We start from the raw sequence: 18,965 nt of genomic DNA on the forward strand, positions 1-18,965 counted from the left end.
ATAAAATTACCTATTAGGTTAATTAATGTGAAACCTTTCTGAGTTAGTAATGCATCCCTGTGTGTTAAATTCAGGTTGTGTTTAGCATTTAATCTAACTTACTAGTCTATTGTTTCTTTGTGGTTCCCTTGGATGGATGCTGAATATATATTTAGAGAATTAATCTTAGTTATAAAACTCCTTTCAACACAGAATTGCTTTCCTTTAGATTAGAATTAAAAAAGAATTAGTTTCCTTTAGATTCCTGCTCTTCACTTTCTGGTCTTGCGAACAACAACATTAGCACTGCTGAGAAGCTTTGTTAGAAATGCAGAATCTCAGAGCTCCACCCAGACCTAGGGGATCAGAATCTGCATTCTGACAAGTTCCTCTTTTGGACCCGTAAAAAGGTAAAGGGCACTGCTTCAGGTGTGTTTTTTCAGTGGACACATAGGCTTGCAGGTCTGGGAGGAGATTTCTGGTGCCCTCATAGTGCTGAAAAAGAGGAAGGCAGCAGAACCCACTTGTGCTCCGTAATGGTTCTGCTCAGGGCTTTCCCAGTGCCTCGGTGGTAAAGAATCTGCCTGAAGTGCAGGAGACCCAGGTTTGGTCCCTGGGTTGGAAAGATCCCCTGGAGGAGGGCATGGCAGCCCACTGCAGTCTTCTTGCCTGGAGAACTCCATGGACAGAGGAGCCTGGCGGGCTCCAGCCCACGGGGTCACAAGGAGTCGGACACGACAGAGAGGCTGAGCAGAGCAGGGCACGCGCGTGGTTCTGCTCATCTGTCGTCATCCTGTCGGAAGCACCGATGCTGGCTTTATTCGCGGCCCTCTTTCCAAAGGTTTTGACAGTGCAGATGGTTCTCAGGGGCTCTGAATGACTTTCCAAACGCGAGTTGAGGCCTTGTAACGTTCAGTGAGGGAAGTCCGCATGAGAAGGGGCAGCTCTCCCCCTGGTCAGAGCGTGAGCTGGGTGCGGGGCTCTTCTTCTTCGTTGGGGAAGAAGGAGAACAATGTTTTATTTTTTGATTACTGAAAGAAGGTTCATGTCAAGTAGATAAATAATAACCTTTGCGTTCTATTTTTATACTTCTGCAGGTGGGATAACCACTTATTGGGTTATTTACATCTTGTAACAGTGTCTTTCTGGGGAAATTGGGTACATGTCACATGAAATGTGTCAAATGCAGGTATTACTTCAATATGAGAGGTGATGGATCTAATTAATACCTATTTTAGTCGAAAGATGTAGTTATCCTGCACCATACCATCCCAACAGGATGTAGGCTTGTGGACACAGCAGGGGAGGAGAAAGTGGGATAATCTGAGAGAGCCACATTGACATATATACATGACCGTGTGTAAAAGAGGTAGCTAGGAATAGCTAGATAGGAAGCAGAGGATAGCCCGGGAAGCTCAGCCCAGTGCTGTGTGACGACCTACAGTGGTGGGATGTGGACGCGGGTAGGAGGGACGCTCACGAGGAAGGAGGGGATATATGTATACCTACAGCTGACTCACGTTATTGTATGGCAGAAATCAACACAACATTGTAAAGCCATTACCCTCCAATAATTTTTTTTAAAAACCTATGGTAACTTTACAAAAATAAATAAAATTCACTTCAGTGATTAAAAAAACACTAATCAGTTGAATTGCATTGCATCTTGGCTGGAGACTATGATGACCTAATCCTGCTGCACTCAGGTCTGGGTGGGCTGATAAGTTGTGATAGCCCCTCTGACTCATTTAAACTGTGTCTTAAAAGTGAAAGAGCAAATTCTTGTTCTGAGAAAGATGACAGCGATGATTACTTTTACAAGTAAATAAATTACAGTTGGAGGAAGTCATATGAGAAGTGTTGGAGTTAGGGGACCTAGCCTAGTCTGGTTGACCAGGAAACCTTCCCAGGGAAGTGACATTGAACTTGATATCTCCTACTCTGATTGAGAGAAAGTCTTGCCCCTTCCCCAGGGAATTCTTTTTTTCCCCCTCTGCATTCCACTCTCCCCACCATTACTCCAAATTTAGTAACTTAGATAAATGTCATTTTGAGTTCCTTTGCCATGGAGTGTGTACGTCAGTTTTCAAATACCTTCACATCTAGTTTAATTAATCTTTAACTGATTGGCTTCCCAAGTTATTCAAGGTCGAACTTTAACTGACATTTCACATTCTAGTCCACAATTCTAGATGGCTAGTGTTGATTCCAAGATAAATTTATTAAATATATTTAGGTTCTTTTTTCCTCATATGGGGAAAACCCAAAATACCATGGGTCTTCCACTTAAAAAGATTAATTCTGTATATGGTCCCAAGGAGATGCTGTTCTTCTTTTTACTTTTATTAAACTTAATTTTAGAGGAGTTTTATATTTATGGAAAACTTGTGAAGATGATAAAGACTTCTTGCTACATATTCCTCACCTGGTTTCCCTGTTGTTAACATCTTACATTACTATGGTACCTTTGTCACAGCTAAGAAACCCACAGTAGTACGTTACTATTAACCAAACTTCATTTTGATTTTACTAGTTTTCCCCTAATTTCCTTTTTCTGTTTTAGGATCCCATTTAGGTTACCACATTACATGTGTCAATAGTTGCTGTGTTTCCCTAGCCTCCTCTGGGATATGACAGTTTTTCAGACTGTCCCTGTTTTTCTTGACCTTGACAGTTTTGAGGCATATGAGGTATTTTGTAGAATGTCCCTCAATTTGGATTATTCTCATGTTTTGGGAAAGAAGACTGCAGAGGCCAAGTGGCATTCTTGTCATATCATGTCAAGACTATATGCTATCAGGTGCCTTATCACTGATGATGCTAATTTAATCACATGACTAAGGTTCTGCTTTCCAGTTTTCTCCATTATAAAGGTACAATCCATCCCCCACCCTCACCTACATACCCTTCTGTGCCCTGGGGACAAGATGCTGGCCACAACCTTGTCCCTGATCGTAGAGGTCTTTTATTTGGCTGAGATACAACCCCCAAAAGCAAAGACAGATGAGCATCCTTTGAGTGTAATGAAGGAAACAGACTAGGGAAAGGAGTGAGACGTGGGACCTGGATAATAAGGAGGAACCTGCCTTGCATATGGTGCTGGGAAAGACATTTCTCAATGGAGCCATTTGCGTTGACCCCCTGAATAACAAGAAACAATTACAATGGAATATTACTCAGCTATTAAAAAGAATGAAATAATGCCATTTGCAGCAGCATGCATGGACCTAGAGACTGTCATACTGAGTGAAGTAAGTCAGACAGAGAAGGAGAAATATTGTATAGTATCCCTTATACGTGGAATATCAAAAGAAATGATATGAAAGAACTTACAGTTAATGGAGGGTAGGGTGGCAGAAAGGGACAGTTAGGGAATTTGGGATGGACATGTACACACTGTTATATTGAAAATGGATAACCAACAAGGTCTTATTGTAGAGCGCAGGAACTCTGCCCCATGTTATGTGGCAGCCTGGATGGGAGGGGAGTTTGGGGGAGAGTGGATCCATGTGTATGTATGTCTGAGTTCCTTTCCTGTTTACCTGAAACTATCTCAGCATTGTTAATCAGCTGTACTCCAATATAAAATAAGAAGTTAAAAACAGAAGCAATTATCCGTGCAAATAGGGAGGGAAAACATGTTCTGGGCAGAGGGAACAAGTCATGCAAAGATACTGAATGGGGAAGAGCTTGGCACATTTTAGCAGCAAGGTGGCAGAGCAGCCTGGCTGGAGTCTTGGAGTCACGTCATGGGTAGAGGTACCATGTGGAAGCTTGGAAGCATGTCAGGCTTTCGCTCTCTCCAGCCTCCATTCTTGATTTTGAGGCAGAAAAAAAGCCCTAGATATAATTTTAAAAATCTGTCTTATCTCCTTTTATCAACATAGTATTCATGTATACAGCACATAAATGAATGGCTGTTTCTGTGCTCCAATAAAACCTTGTTTATGAACACTTAAATTTGAATTTCCTATACTATTTATATATCACCAAGTATTCTTTTGATTTTTCTTTTGACCATTTAAAAATTAAAAAGCCATTGTTAGCTTGGAGGCTACATAAACACAGGTGCCTGGTGGCCTTTGGCACGTGGCCTTGTGGAGCCCTGTGCGTTACTGTGTGTGGCCCCCGCCGCATACCCAGTAGAGGAAGGGCTTATAATACCGTTGGTCTCATTCCTTTGCTGCCATGAGTGGGAAAGAATGAGGGAGCTCTACAGCTAGTGGTTGTAATTGCTTCTGACCTCAAAGCTATTAAAGTAACCAGGTTCTGGACTTCCCTGGTGGTCCGGGGGATGAGAATCTGCCTGCCAGTGCAGGGGACACCAGTCCGATCCCTAGTCTGGGAAGAGCCCACGGGCTGCGGGGCAGCGGAGGCCACGCGCACCACTGCTGAGCCCGTGTTTCAGAGCCAGTGCTCTGCAGCGAGAGAAGCCACCACAGTGAGGAGCCCGCACCTAGCAGCTAGAGGAGGTGCGTGCGGCGACAAAGACGTGGCACTGTCAGAAATAAGTGAATAAAATGAAAGAACTGGATTCTTCACGGTATGTCCAACTGTATTTGCCACAAGTGTTGGAATACAGAAAAAAAGCAAGAGCTTCTAGCCTAGCAATAAAACACAAATTCTTAGAGTAGAATGTGGTCTGTGGCTCTCTTCTTAACTTCTTCCATTTTCCATACAGAGCCATGACACTAGCACTTGGCTCTGCCAAGATTCTGCAGTTGATGGCTCTTGTCTTCTTCACCTGAAATGCACTGTTCTCACTCCTGGCTCCATCACTTCATTATCCATCAGGTTCCACTTGTGCAAATGTTTTCTCACCACCACCCCTCCCCAACACACACACACACTGAGCTCTGAGCATGTCGTTTCATGCTTCTTTGGTAACTTTTCACAGGAATTGTGTATAAAGTGTTAGAATTCCTGTCTTTATAACATATATACTTGAAAGACATGTGATAGACATTTCCCCACAAATGACAATAGTCCTAAAAGTTTGCGTGGTGGTTCCAATAATAAGTGAAGCCGGGGGAAAAAAAAAAGCACTTTTTCCATTTTGTTGTGTCTGACTCTTTGCAACCTCATAGACTGCAGCAAGCCAAGCCCCTCGGTCCTCCACTGTCTCCCAGAGCTTGCTCAAACCCATGTCCATTGAGTCGGTGATAACATCCAACCATCTCATCCTCTGTCACCCTCTTCTCCTCCTGCCCTTAATTTTTCCTGTCATCAGGATCTTTTCCAATGAGTCAGCTTTTCACATCGGGTGTCCAAAATGTTGGAGTTTCAGGTTCAGCATCAGTCCTTCCAATGAATATTCAGGACTGATTTCCTTTAGGATGGACTGCTTTGATCTCCTTGCAGTCCAAGGGACTCTACAGTCTTCTTCAACACAATTTGAAAGCATCAATTCTTTGGCACTCAACATTCTTTGCGGTCCAACTCTCATATCTGTGCATGACTTCTTTTTCCATACTATCAGAAAAAAAAGTCATCATTATCCTAGAGGAGCAATAAAATGATCTCTATATCTGTTTATAAAAAAATAACATTTTAGAAGTAGCATAGAAGAGGTAGGCAAACATTATATAGCCAAAATTGTAAAAAGTTTTAGGGAGGTGGGTCAAATAGTTCATGAATATATAATATTATTTTTCTAATTTATATATTTGTTAGCTTTACATAATTTATGATTTCTGTTTATTATTTTTCTCATCCTAAATTCACTTTTGTATCCAATGATTTATTCATAATTTTGTATTATTTTCATAAAAAATTATGTCTCTGCTCATAATGACAAAGAATAATCTTGATTTGAATTTTAATGAAAAAATATTTACACAGCTGTGGCATAAAATTAAATCAAGAAATTTTGATTTCAAAAGAATTAAAGATGTGTGAGCACGGGTGGGGATTTTATACATTACCTTGCCTGGTAACTAATTCAAAAATAAGAGTTTGGACACACTGCATTCTCTGACACCTTTAATTGTAAGCTTTTGTAACCAGTTCGTATTCTTGAAAAATTTCAACCAAGTGCTTGATAATTACACAATGATTCAAATTCCCAATAGAAGCAAATTAAAGGAGACATTTGTTGAAATAAGATTATATATCATAAATATAGAGCTTAAGTGGATGAGTTCTTTCTCAGTAAACCACTCAGGGAAGTCAGCTTAATCCATCAAGAGAGGTAGCACAGCTAATGGAGGGTAACAAAGGAGAAGGAGGGGGAAAATAAAGGGAGAGCAGGCAGTCCCTCCCTATTAAATTGAAGTGTTTGTTGTTCAGCAGTAAAGAAGCTCTAGTAATAAAGTATTCTGCTGTGTTAAGATGTTGATATGTTTTATATTTCTACTTTTTAATTTTTTTGTGCTTTCTATCTCTTTTTGTAAGTCCCTTACATATAATTCTCTCAGCTTTATTAGTATATCCTCAAGCATCTTTGAAAAACAACACCATGGGAAACATCCATTAGAAAGGAGAGTTCAAATCCTTTAGCCCGCTAAGCACATAATTGCCTATAGAAGTGCTGTATCATTTCATTGCAACTGAGAATGGCAGCATAGATTTATCTTTTAATTGTTCTAATAGTCATATCATAAAGATATTATGGACCAAGTACAATCAATGGTAAAAGAATTCCCATTAAAAAGTTCTGACAGCATAAGGGTTACCTCACCAACCAGCTTAGCAGAGTTCACAGTGGGGTAGTTATGGCTTCTGCTGAGGGTCTTTGCACTTAGTTGCAGCTTGTGTTGGGAAAGACTAAGGTCAATAGGTGAAGAATAGAAGGTATATTCTGAATAGAATAAAGGAAGGTGCTGGTGGCTGTTAAAGATTTAAGATATTTTTGTATACTTGTATACATATATACTGTATGTATGTTTTATGTGTGCTTGATGACAAAGGTCCATCTAGGCAAAGCTATGGTTTTTCCAGTAGTCATGTATGGATGTGAGAGTTGGACTCTAAAGAAAGCTGAGTGCCGAAGAATTGATGCTTTTGAACTGTGGTGTTGGAGAAGACTCTTGAGAGTCCCATGGACTGCAAAGAGATCCAGCCAGTCCATCCTCAAGGAAATCAGTCCTGAATATTCATTGGAAGGACTGATGCTGAAGCTGAAACTCCAACACTTTGGCCATCTGATGCAAAGAACTGACTCATTGGAAGAGACCCTGATGCTGGGAAAGATTGAAGGCAGGAGGAAAAGGGGACGACAGAGGATGAGATGGTTGGATGGCATCACTGACTCAATGGACATTAGCTTGAGCCAGCCTTGGGAGTTGGTGATGGACATGGAAGCCTGGCATGCTGCAGTCCATGGGTCACAAAGAGTCGGACACAACTGAGCAACTAAACTGAACTAATGTATACTTGTGCATTTTTCTTTATGAGTTTGATTTTTGTGTATGTGTGCTCAGTCATATCCAACTCTTTGTGACCCAATAACTGTAGTCCACCATGCTTCTCTGCCCACGGAGTTTTCCAGGCAAGAATATTAGAGTTGGTTTCCGTTTCCTTCTCCTGGGAATCTTCCCGACCCAGGGATCAAACCCATGTCTCTTGTGTCACCTGTATTAGCAGACAGATTCTTCAGCACTGCACCATCTGGAAGGCCTTATATAACATAATAAGAAGGCAATAGAAATGTAGGTCAGTAGTCCTAGAAAAGAATTCTTGGTATAAAAAATGTAAAAAACCATCAAATTGAAATCTTAGATCTAACTGGATGTTTGAAGCCCTAATAGCTATAAGAAAATCATTACATTTTAATATACAAATAAATGAATTCTTAATACCAATATAGGTATTTAATCTTTTAAAATTTTTATTAGTATTATTACTATCATTGTTAATTTAATACTTTTTATTGAGGTGTCCTTGATTTACAAGATTGCATTACAGGTGTACAACATGGTGATTCAATATTTATGTATATTCGACTCCATTTGAAGTAACTACAAAATAATGGCTATACGTATCCCTGGGCTATACAGTATATCCTTTGTGGCTCATTTACTTTGTACATAATATTTTGTATCTGTTAATCCTGTATCATTTTCTTGCCTCTTCTGCCTCCCACTTCCCAGTGGAAAACACTAGTTTGTTCTCTGTATCTGTGAGTCTGTTTCTGTTTTGTTATATACATATCTTTTATTTTTTAGATTTAACACGTTAGGTGATAACGTAGAGTATTTGTTTTTCTCTGTCCAGCTTATCTCACTAAGCATAATACTCACTATGCTTAGTGATTTATCTATGTTGTTGCAAATGGCAGGATTTCATTCTTTTTATGGCTAATATTTCACAGTATGTATGTGTGTACGTATGTATTCACATCCTTTTTATCCCTTCATCTGTTGATGACAGCAACTAAGTTTGCTTCTGTATCTTGGCTATTGTAAATAATGCTGCTGCAAACACTGAGGTGCATGTGTCTTTTCCAAAAAGTGTATTTGTTCTCTTCAGACACATGCCCAGGAGTGAAATTGCTGGCTCATAGGTTAGTTCTGTTTTTAGTGTTTGAGGTATCTCCGTAATGTTTTGCATAGTGGCTGCACCAGTTTACATTTTCACCAACAGTGCCCTAGGTCCTCTTTTCTCAACACCCTCACCGGATTTGTTATTTGTACGCTTTTGGATGGTAGGCACTCTGACAGGTGTGAAGTAATATCTCATTGTGTTTTTGATTTGTGTTCCTCTGACAGTTAGTGATGTTGAACATCTTTTCATGTGCCTGTTGGCCATCTGTATATCTTTTTTGGACAAATGTCTATTCATATCTTCTGCCAATTTTTAAACTTTTTAAAATAGTGAGTTGTGTGAGCTATTTAGTATTTTGGATATTAATCCCATTTCAGTCATATCATTTGAAAATATTTTCTCCCATTCCATGGGTTGTCTTTTTTTTTTTTTTTTTTGGATCATTTCCTTTGCTGTGCAAAAGCTTTTAACTTTAGTTAGGTTCCATTTGTTTATTTTTGCTAATGTTTCCTTTCCCTGAGAAGATTGAGCCAAAAAAATATTGCTATATTTATGTTAAAGAGTGTTCTGCCTATGTTCCCTTCCAAGAGTTTCATGGTCTCATGTTTTGTGTTAAAGTCTTTAAACCATTTTGAGGTTGTGTTTTGTGTATGGTTCTAATTTCATTCTTTTATAAGCTGCTGTTCAGTTTTCCCATCTCCACTCGGTGAAGAGAATGTCTATTCCTCATTGTATATTCTTGCCTCCTTTGTCATAGATGGTTTCAGATTGAGGCTTCAGTTTTTTAATAACCTTGGTTTTAGTCAGTTTTGTTGAAAATGCTGAAATTAAAGCATTGTGATAAATATTCTGGAGAAGATGTATTAATATTAGCCAGGAAAGATGTCTTTAAATATATTTCAAAGGAAAGCTTCATTTTTCTCATTAAACACTCATTTATAAAGATTCAGAATACCATAAAAAGGACCCCCATAAGTGCATGGGTTTATTTCTGGGCTGTGTGTTCTGTTTCATTCATCTGTTTTTGTGCTGTCACTGCACTGCTCTGATTACTGTAGCTTTGTATTACACTTCAAAGGCAGGGACCTTTTTTCTCCTCTTCAATTGTTTGGGATAGTTTGAGAAGAATATATATTATATCTTCATTATATGTTCAGTGGAATTCCCTTGTGAAGTTATCTAGTTCTGGAGTTTGTTTGCTGGGAGTTTTTGTTTTGTTTGGTCTGGGTGGTTTTTTGGTTTGTTTGTTGTTAATTGCAAATTCATTTTCACTACTAGTGATCTGTTCAGATTATCTGTTTCTTTGCTTCAGTTTTGGAAGGTTTTATGTTTCTAGAAATGTGTTAATTTCTTCTATATTGTCCAATTTGTTGGCATATAGCTGTAGTATTCTGTTCTGATTTGCTTAAATATCTCTACCATATCAGTTGTTATTTCTCTTTACTTCTTATTTTATTTGGATCTTCTCTCTTTTTTCCTTGATGAGTCTTTCTAAAGGTTTATCAATTTTACCTTTTAGAAAGACCAGCCTTTGATGTCATTGATCTGCTTCATTGTATTTTGGCTTTCTATTTTATTTCCTCTCTGATCTTTATTATTTCCTTCCTTCTGCCGACTTTAGACTTTGCCTGTTCTTCTTTTCTAATTCCTTTAGATAGTAGGTTAGGTAGTTTGTTTGAGATTTTTCTTATATCTTGAGGTAGACCCGTATCACATAAACTTGCCTCTTAGAACTCCTTTTGCTGCATCCTGTAGATTTTGGAAAGTTGTGTTTTCATTTTCATTTGTCTTGAGGTATCTCCTGATTTCTTCTTTGGTTTCTTCATTGGCCCATTGGTTTTTAGTAGCATGTTATTTACTCTTTCTCCACCTCTTTAAATTAGGTGGAACGGTTGCTGGTTATGGTCTTGAAGGGGTATCCTTATGTGGAAGCATCCTTGTATAGTCTGTGTGTGCCCATTGGCTTTGGTGGGAGAACTGGCTCTGTCGCAAGCATGAGTCATGTCTTTCCCCAGAGTGAACTGGCAGCTATCACTTGTTAGGGAGAGGGACTTGAGATGGAGTGGCTAGAGCAAGAGCTAGGTGTGAGCCGGGGCTTCCCCTATCCTTAGTGGCCAACTCTACTCTATTGGGGGCAAAGTCAGATCCCAGGCTGCCGAGCGGAAGTCCCGAGGGTCAGGTCTGAGCTGGGTCAGGTCCCTCCGACTGTGTTCTGCCTTCTCCCAGCACCAGTACCCTTGCCCCTAAGTCAGGAGGGGCTGGCTGGAGCAGTCGTCAGTGTGGATCTGGGTGTGGGCTGTGGCAGAGTGCTGGACTGCTTCTGGTGCGTCGCCCACTTAGGTGCCAGATGCCATCCTTACCCCTTTCAGATGCCATTGGAGTCTGAGCCGACTGGCTCTGAGCTGCCTCCCTTCCTCACAAGCATGGGCTCTGCTTGTCCATGGCAAATCTCACCTAGTGGGGAGTGGCATTGCAAAGCAAGTGGGGCCAGAATGAGCTCTTGGCCCAGGCTGGGGCACACGCCAGGGCAGTGATGGGAAACTGGCCAGAGGCCAGTGTGGTTTCACTTTGCTTTCTCGACTTTGTTTTGGGAGTAAGCAAGTGTGTGTGCACTCTTCACAAGTGGAGTCTAGGTTTTTAACAGGCCTTCTTTAAGTCCCACTGGTTTTCTAACCAGCTGAAGAGACTCATCTTTCTTCCTACTCTTGGACCCCAGAATTGGGGTCCTCAGAGTGTGACTTGAACAGCTCACTCCCCAGGAGGGAAGGATCTCCCTCTTCTGAGTCCCCCCCCGAAGGGCACAGGTCTTGACCTGATTGCTTCTCTTCCCTTCCTACCCAATTCCATCAGGACTGTTCTTACGGGTTGTACAAAAATCTTGCAAGTCTTCAGTTAGTTTTCATTGAGAATTGCTCCATGTGTAAATGTATGTGTGTATATATATACGCATTTTATTTTTACTTTTTTTTTAACACCAAAAGCATTTTGTATTGGGGTATAGCTGATTAACAATGTTGTAATAGTTTCAGGTGAACACTGGAGCAACTCAGCCATACATACACATGTATCCATTCTCCCCGAAACCCCCTCCCATCCAGGCTGGCACATAACAAGAGCAGAGTCCCATGTGGTATACAATAGGTTTTTGTTGGTTATCCATTTTAAATAGAGCAGTGTGTACATGACCTTCCCAAAGTCCTTAACTATCCCTTCCCCCCGGCAACCATGAGTTCATTTTCTATGTCTGTGAGTCTCTGCTTTGCAAGTTAAGTTCATTTGTATCATTTCTTTTTAGATTCCACATATAATGGATGTCATATGATATTTCTCATTCTCTGTCTGACTTACTTCACTCAGTATGGCAGATCCATGCATGTTGCTGAAAATGGCATTATTTCATTATCTGCCTAGAACACTGATTTTTTTTCTAATATTTATTTGTAGTTGATTGATGATTGCTTTACAATACTGGTTTGATTTCTGTCACACATCAACGTGAATCAACCACAGGTGAACATATGTCCCCGCCCTCTTGACTCTCCCTTCCACCTGCCACCCATTCCCTCTCCTCTAGGTTATCGTAGGACCTAGAGTCTATTATACAGAGTGAAGTAAGTCAGAAAGAGGAAAATAAATATTGTATATTAATGTGATGTACTGATGAACCTGGCCACAGAGCAGCGATGGAGACACAGACATAGAGAACAGACTTATGGCCAAGGGCGGGGGAGAAGAGGGCGAGGATGAGATGAATGGAGAGAGGAGCGTGGAAGCATGGATGCTAACACAGGTGACTAACTAACATACACTAACAAAGGTAACCAATGGAAATTTGGTTTAGATAGCCAAATGGAAATTTGCTATATGACTCAGGGAACTCAAACTGGAACTCTGTGATAACCTGGAACACTGATTTTGAAATTAATTCTTTATTACTAAGATGGAGTTATTTTTATGATATAAAGTAGCATTTGTTTGTTTTCATTTTGACTTTGTATACTATTGGTGTTTAATTTGGATAAAAATTATGTGATGTAATAGAGAAGAGATTTCTGCTAATGTATTACTTTTTAAATTCAAGATACTATTCACATACAACTGGTGCAGCTACAGAGAAGTAAGTCACTGTCTTTAACCTCTGGAGGATCCGTGGCCAAAGTATTGGGAGTTTCAGCTTCAATATCAGTCCCTCCAATGAACACCCAGGACTGATCTCCTTTAGATCACAAAGGATTTAGACACAAGGGATTGCTCACTCTAAACTGAATGTGAAGGACTCCCTGGTGGTCCAGTGGTTAAGACTTCCCCTTCCAGTGCAGGAGGTGTGGGTTCGATCTGTAGTCAGAGAGCTAAAATCCCACTTGCCTTGTGGCCAAAAAAACCAAAACAGAGAAAGCAATATTGTAGCAAAGTTAATAAAGACTTCGAAAATGGTCCACATCAAAAAATCTTTTTAAAAAATGAATTATGAGTGCTGCAAGTAAAGAAGTGTCTTACTATGTTTATGATTTTATTACGGTATCTTCAGGAAACATAAACCCCTTCAAGGTAGAGCCATTTAATAAAATCAGAGAGAGCTATAAGAAGTTAGAGAGATCTAGCAAAAGCAGTGGATTAATCCAGGCCTTCAGAAGGTGGAATTCAGGTCAATTCAGGGAACTTCTTCTGCAGGAAGCTGGCCATTTTTTGCCAGCTCTGCCATTAAAAGTGATTCATTTCATCAGCATATGCTAGTTTCTTTCCATCCTGTTCCCAGGTGACTTTATCTCTAGACTTTCAGCAGAAGTATCTGATTTGCTTTCTGCCTGCACTATGGGTCAGGTGTTCCTATAGGGTTAGGTACAGGCTTCTGGGGTCTGGCAGGCAAGGTCTCCTAATACACTGGACTGCCTGGCCGAGAGGAACTGTGAGCGTGACTGAAGTTGGCCATAGTAGATGTTTGGTATTGAATAAGAGTTTAACAGACAAACTCAGAAAGGGAGCTATCCTGTCTGGCAGAATGTTCATGGAAGGCTTTGTAAAAGAGATCGTATTAGTTGTCGTTTAGTCGCTAAGTTGTATCCAACTCTTTGTGGCCCCGGGGACTGTAGCCCACCAGGCTCCTCTGTCCATGGAATTTCCCAGGCAAAAATATTGCAGTGGGTTGCCATTTCCTTCTCCAGAGGATCTTCTTGACCCAGGGATTGAACCCCCGTCTATTGCATTGCAGGCAGATTCTTTACCACTGAGCCATAGGTTGGGTTGTATTTACATGTCGAGAGCAAACAGGTAAAGAAAAAAGGGAGTTCTAGGAAGTGGAGCAATTCGGGCCAAGTTGTGTAGGTTTATGCTTGGCCCGTGGGGGGATCAGTCTGACTCAGAGATCCTTACTGTTCGGTTCACTTCAAGTCCAACTCTTTGTGATCCCATGAACTGCAGCACTCCAGGCTTCCCTATCCATCACCAACTCCTGGAGCTTGCTTAAACTGATGTCCGTCAAGTCAGTGATGCCATCCAGCCATCTCATCCTCTGTTGTCCTCTTCTCCTCCTGCCCCCAATCCCTCCCAGCATCAGGGTCTTTTCCAATGAGTCAGCTCTTTGCATCAGGTGGCCAAAGTATTGGAGTTTCAGCTTCAGCATCAGTCCTTCCAGTGAACACCCGGGACTGATCTCCTTTAGGATGGACTGGTTGGCTCTCCTTGCAGTCCAAGGGGCTCTCAAGAGTCTTCTCCAGCACCACAGTTCAAAGTTCACAGATCCTCACTGTAGTTGCCCTAAATCACCTAAATGCCTGACCTCCAACTGATTGAAACCAGGTCTCTGGAGTTTGTGTTCAGATCATTTGCATTGTTTTAAAAGTTCCCCAGATGATTTTGATGCACAGAGAGCCCTGGAAAGTTGGAGAGGACAACACATTATGAATTTGTGAAATCGAGTTGGAAAAGCATGGTAGAACAAGACTATGGAGGCTTTCTATATCAGGCTAAGGAGTTTCTTGATTGTATCCTGAGTGAAGGTGAGTCCGTGAGGTTTATATTTAGTTGGTTTCCACCATTTTCTGAGCCTAGTATGAAACAGTGAAAAGTGAAAGTGTTAATCACTCAGTCATGTCAGACTGTTTGTGACCCCGTGGACTATAGCCCACCAGGCTCCCCGTCCATGGGATTCTCCAGGCAAGAATACTGGAGTGAGTAGCCATTCCCTTCTCCAGGGGATCTTCCCTACCCAAGGATTGAACCCTGGTCTCCCACATTGCAGGCAGATTCTTTGAGCCTGGTACAGCTGTATCTATTTGGAACCCTTTCTGGGCAGTAGACAGAGAAGGGAAAGAAAAGTTGTGGGGTCTAGGTGCGTGTGGTACAGCCCTTTATACTTGTTGAGAATGTTATTTATTTGCTCTTTCTCTTTGTAGGAGTAGATGTTCTAATTGCAGATTTAGTTTTCTAAGTGGAATATATTGAAGTTTTTGTAACAGTTCTTTCTTCTCTCTTTAGGGGAGTTGGCTGCATCTTTGTTGAGATGATCCAGGGAGTTGCTGCTTTTCCAGGAATGAAAGACATTCAAGATCAACTTGAACGAATATTTCTGGTAAGTTCTTTACAGAATGCTTCTGAGGAATGTTGGTTCTGAATGCATTCCTTAGTGACAAATCCTACAATGATAGTGGAAAATAATTTCAGATTTGTTGATGGTCACATTTAATTCTTACATATTTTTTGGGACCTTTGCAAAAGCAGGAAATTAGTGAAGAATTGTGTCTTTAAACTACTGCACATGAATAATATGCCAAAACACTAAGAAAAGGTAGAATGTCAGCGGCAATATAGAAGAGTGCGCTGACAATGAAAGCTTTGATAGGAGAAGGCCGAATAATTTATTTAGATATCCCCTGCTCCACACCACCTGCTCCACACCCTGTTAGTGTGTCTTGACCCCCTCCCACTTCCACCCACTTAACTTTTTTCCAAAAAGCAGAGCATGAAAAGAGAGAAAGGGAGGATGGTAACTTTAGAATGAAGAAGCCAGGCAACTAGTACCCCATCCTGGTCTTCAAAGTTAAGATCATCAAGGGGAAGTCACACTGATAGTGTGTATAAACCCTTTGTATCAGTATATTGAGGATGGCACTTGGCTTCTGTGATCTTCCTCCCAAAATTATAACTCCACTCTAACCAGGAAAAGACATCACACAAACCCAAATGGAGGGACATTCTATGAAATACCTGACTAGTGCTTCTTCTTCTTTTTTTAAATTTTTAATTGGAGGCTAATTACTTTATGGTATTGTGGTGGTTTTTGCCGTAGATTGACATGAATTGGCAACGGGGGTGCATGTGTCCCCCATCCTGAACACCCCTGCCCTGATTAGTACTTCTTAAAACTGTCAAGGTCATGAAAAACAGAAAGTCTGAGACACTGTCGCAGGTGAAAGAGGCCAGGGAGACGTGAGAACAGAGTGTCATGTGGTGTCCTGCCTGGAATCCGTCAGGGAGAAAGCAGTGCAAGGCACGTGAGGTGTGCGGTGTAGCTCGTGTCAGCGTTGCGGGGTGTGCCCCTCGGGTGTGGTGGGTGTTGCTTGCGACATCAGGTTTCAGCAGTCGGGGAGACTGGAGAGGCACACACAGGAACCCTCTGCACTGCTCTCCACAGTTTTGTATAAATCTAAAACTATTCTAAAATTTAATTTTTTTTTTAGTCTGCACAAAATAAAAATGTGTTCTGTAGCCAGATGACCGGGATTTGTCACCTACTCTCTCACTTTGGGCAAGGAACTTAGCTCACTGAATCTTAGTTTTTCCCATGGGTAAGATGTATATTCTATATCCAGTGGTGCTAGTGGTAAAGAACCCGCCTGCCAGTGCAGGAGACCTGGGTTTGATCCCTGGATCAGGAAGATCCCCTGGAGAAGGAAATGGCAGCCCACCCCAGTATCCTTGCCTGGGAAATTCCATGCACAGAGGAGCCTGATGGGTTACAGTCCACGGGGTCTCAAAGACTTGGACACGACTGAAGCCACTTACTTATTAGCACTATAGCAATAGTACCAAAAATTTTGCTTCATGAAAGCGTAGTTTATTGATACAGCTTAGTCAGAGTTATAATTTTCAATATTATTTTTATAATGTAAGCATTTCCAGTAGGTACTGTCTTGTTGAATGGTTTCTATGGAGATTTTGTGATTATTTCTTGATTTTATGGCAATTATTTCCTAATTTTATGGATATTCAGATACCTTTGAATGGTGAGACTTTTAATAAATCAAATGAATCATTGTAAATTTTGTGTGGAAACATTGATAAACCAAACTATTGTTTGCTCTTATTAGAGCACAGAGACCCTTAAATGCAGATAAGTATCATGATTTATGGTAATAATGCCTTCATTTACTGTAATTTTTTTTTACATGTGTAATGATTTTTACAAGTAAAATGTCCTTTGGTAATTAGATAAAGATCCTCATCTATATAAAATTGCTACTTTAGAATTAAATAATGTTAAGTTTTACCCTAAAGAATTAGACATGACCAAAAAAAAAGAAATCTACAAACTTCTCTTGACAGTAAATGTTATCATCTTAAATATTTTATTTCCTCCATTGACTTGTTTAAATTTGCACATGTTAGCCATGTGGCATATTAAACTAGCAGACTGTCTCAGGAGTTGTGGGATCATTGGAAGAAGAAATTTTACTAAACCAGTATAGTTGAATCACTAGGAAAAAATGCTTTTCCTTGGTGACCTTTCATGTCTGAGGAATGACTTAAATGTGATTAAATCCACATTCACAGGCTTCCCATATGAACTGCCAGAGACATTTCTAAAGCAGCATATCTGGCCTCTGGGAAAGCATTGTCAAGGAGGTAATGAACTCTGAAAAGTCATGAAACGTGGGATTGTTTGGTTTGTTTTGCGTTTTAGTACAGAGATTAAGTCCATTCATTTGCCTGTGAACTGTATATAGAAAGGTGTTTAATAACTTTGAAGCACAAAATTAATAGCTTGTTACCCACCATCACTAATATAATTAACTCCCACACATTGAATCTTTATGTGAAAAGCAACCAAGATCAGTCACTGGAGCCTTTATATTTTTCTTTTGAAGGTTTTCTTTTTTCTGATGTTTTTCTTTTTTCTTCCTTTAATGGGAAGGAGCAGTTCACATTTTTTAACAAGTCCAGTGCATTCACTTCCACATATAACAATCATGTTGATATATGTAAGGTGAGCTGGCTATTCTACAACTTGAGATTTCACCGTTAAATCATTTCCCTTGAAATTGTGATGCTCATATACGAGAAAGGAAGGAAAGGAATAGAGTTTTGACAAATTATATTGAAGACATTTTGAATCGCCAGGTGAATGGACACCTACTTCTCTAGCAGTGACTCTGCTATTAGAGGAAAAGAGTGATTTATTTTATTTCTTCAACATTACTCATTTTTTAATGTGCCATGATGTTTTCTATTTACCTTTGTCAGTTGCAAAAATAAGCAGTAGATGTCTACACCCAGGTAAATATACACTCAGAGTGACAAAAATCATAACTAACAAGAAATTTTGTATTCTAATCATATTGTTCTGAATTGAAAGGGAAATCTACTTGATGAAACCCTGGGAACATTCTTCTGTCATCTCACAACAGCTGGACAAATGGCAGAGAGTGCTTGCTCAGTGGTTTGAGATCTTGGCAGATGCTTCTGGGTTTGTGTGGCTCATGACCCCGGAGTACCACAGCCAGGACGAAGAAGCTGGCGTGATTGTGTCTTGAGGGCATGTCCTAGTTCTCCTTGCTTTTGAATGTTGATTAACCCCAGAGGTTCACCTTTCCCTGTCTCCTGGGTCTTCTGGCTTGCAATGGCATTTCGTCCACCAGTTATTTGTTAACACATTGTACATTATCTGATTGGTACCCTTGTTAAATGTTTCTCTTCCTCGTACATGTCGTTCAGAATTTAAAAGTGTGTGTGTCTGTGTGTGTGTGAAAAGAGCCACTTGCAACTTTGACATCTACTTCTCATCCTGACTTTTGAGTCAGATCCTTCCTTGAGCTTATGTGTTTTGCAGTGAACTGGCTGCAGAGATGCCGTCTGTGGACCCAGTTCCAGTCCCTGTTTTCTTATCCTGGCTCTCTTTCCAGGATCTTTTTTTTTTTTCCTTTTAATTTATTTTTAATTGGAGGATAATTGCTTTAAATATTGTGTTGGTTTCGGCTGTACAACAATGTAAATCAGCTGTAAGTATACACACATCCCGTTCCTCTTGAGCCCCCCTCCCAGCACCCCTCATCCCACCTTTTGGGTCATCACAGCACCGGGCTAAGCTCCCCGTGTTACACAGCAGTTTCCCACTAGCTATCTAGTTTTCACATGGTGGTGTATATGCATCAGTGCTGTCTTAGCCATGACCCTGAGGTTTCATGATTGGCTAGAACAGCCATATAGTATGTAGAAGAAAGTCTCCACCACCTCCTCTGATGGTTGTTACCAGCCAGCTGGATGTAGCAGCCACATTGTTAGATGGA

The 18,965-nt window shown here is 40.6% G+C and overlaps 1 protein-coding gene across 3 annotated transcripts in view; it reads left to right on the forward strand.

Moving 5' to 3' along the window:
- CDK14 (cyclin dependent kinase 14) overlaps positions 1–18,965 on the forward strand; it is a 638,693-nt gene that overhangs the window by 371,183 nt on the left and 248,545 nt on the right. For all 3 annotated transcript variants that reach the window (XM_043873241.1, XM_043873240.1, XM_043873242.1), the window contains one exon: positions 14,938–15,031. In XM_043873241.1, coding sequence (XP_043729176.1) covers positions 14,938–15,031 — 94 coding nt within the window. The remainder of the gene's footprint in view (positions 1–14,937; positions 15,032–18,965) is intronic.

The sequence above is a fragment of the Cervus elaphus genome, chromosome 18 (assembly GCF_910594005.1).
Source record: "Cervus elaphus chromosome 18, mCerEla1.1, whole genome shotgun sequence".
Classification (NCBI taxonomy): Eukaryota; Metazoa; Chordata; class Mammalia; order Artiodactyla; family Cervidae; genus Cervus; species Cervus elaphus.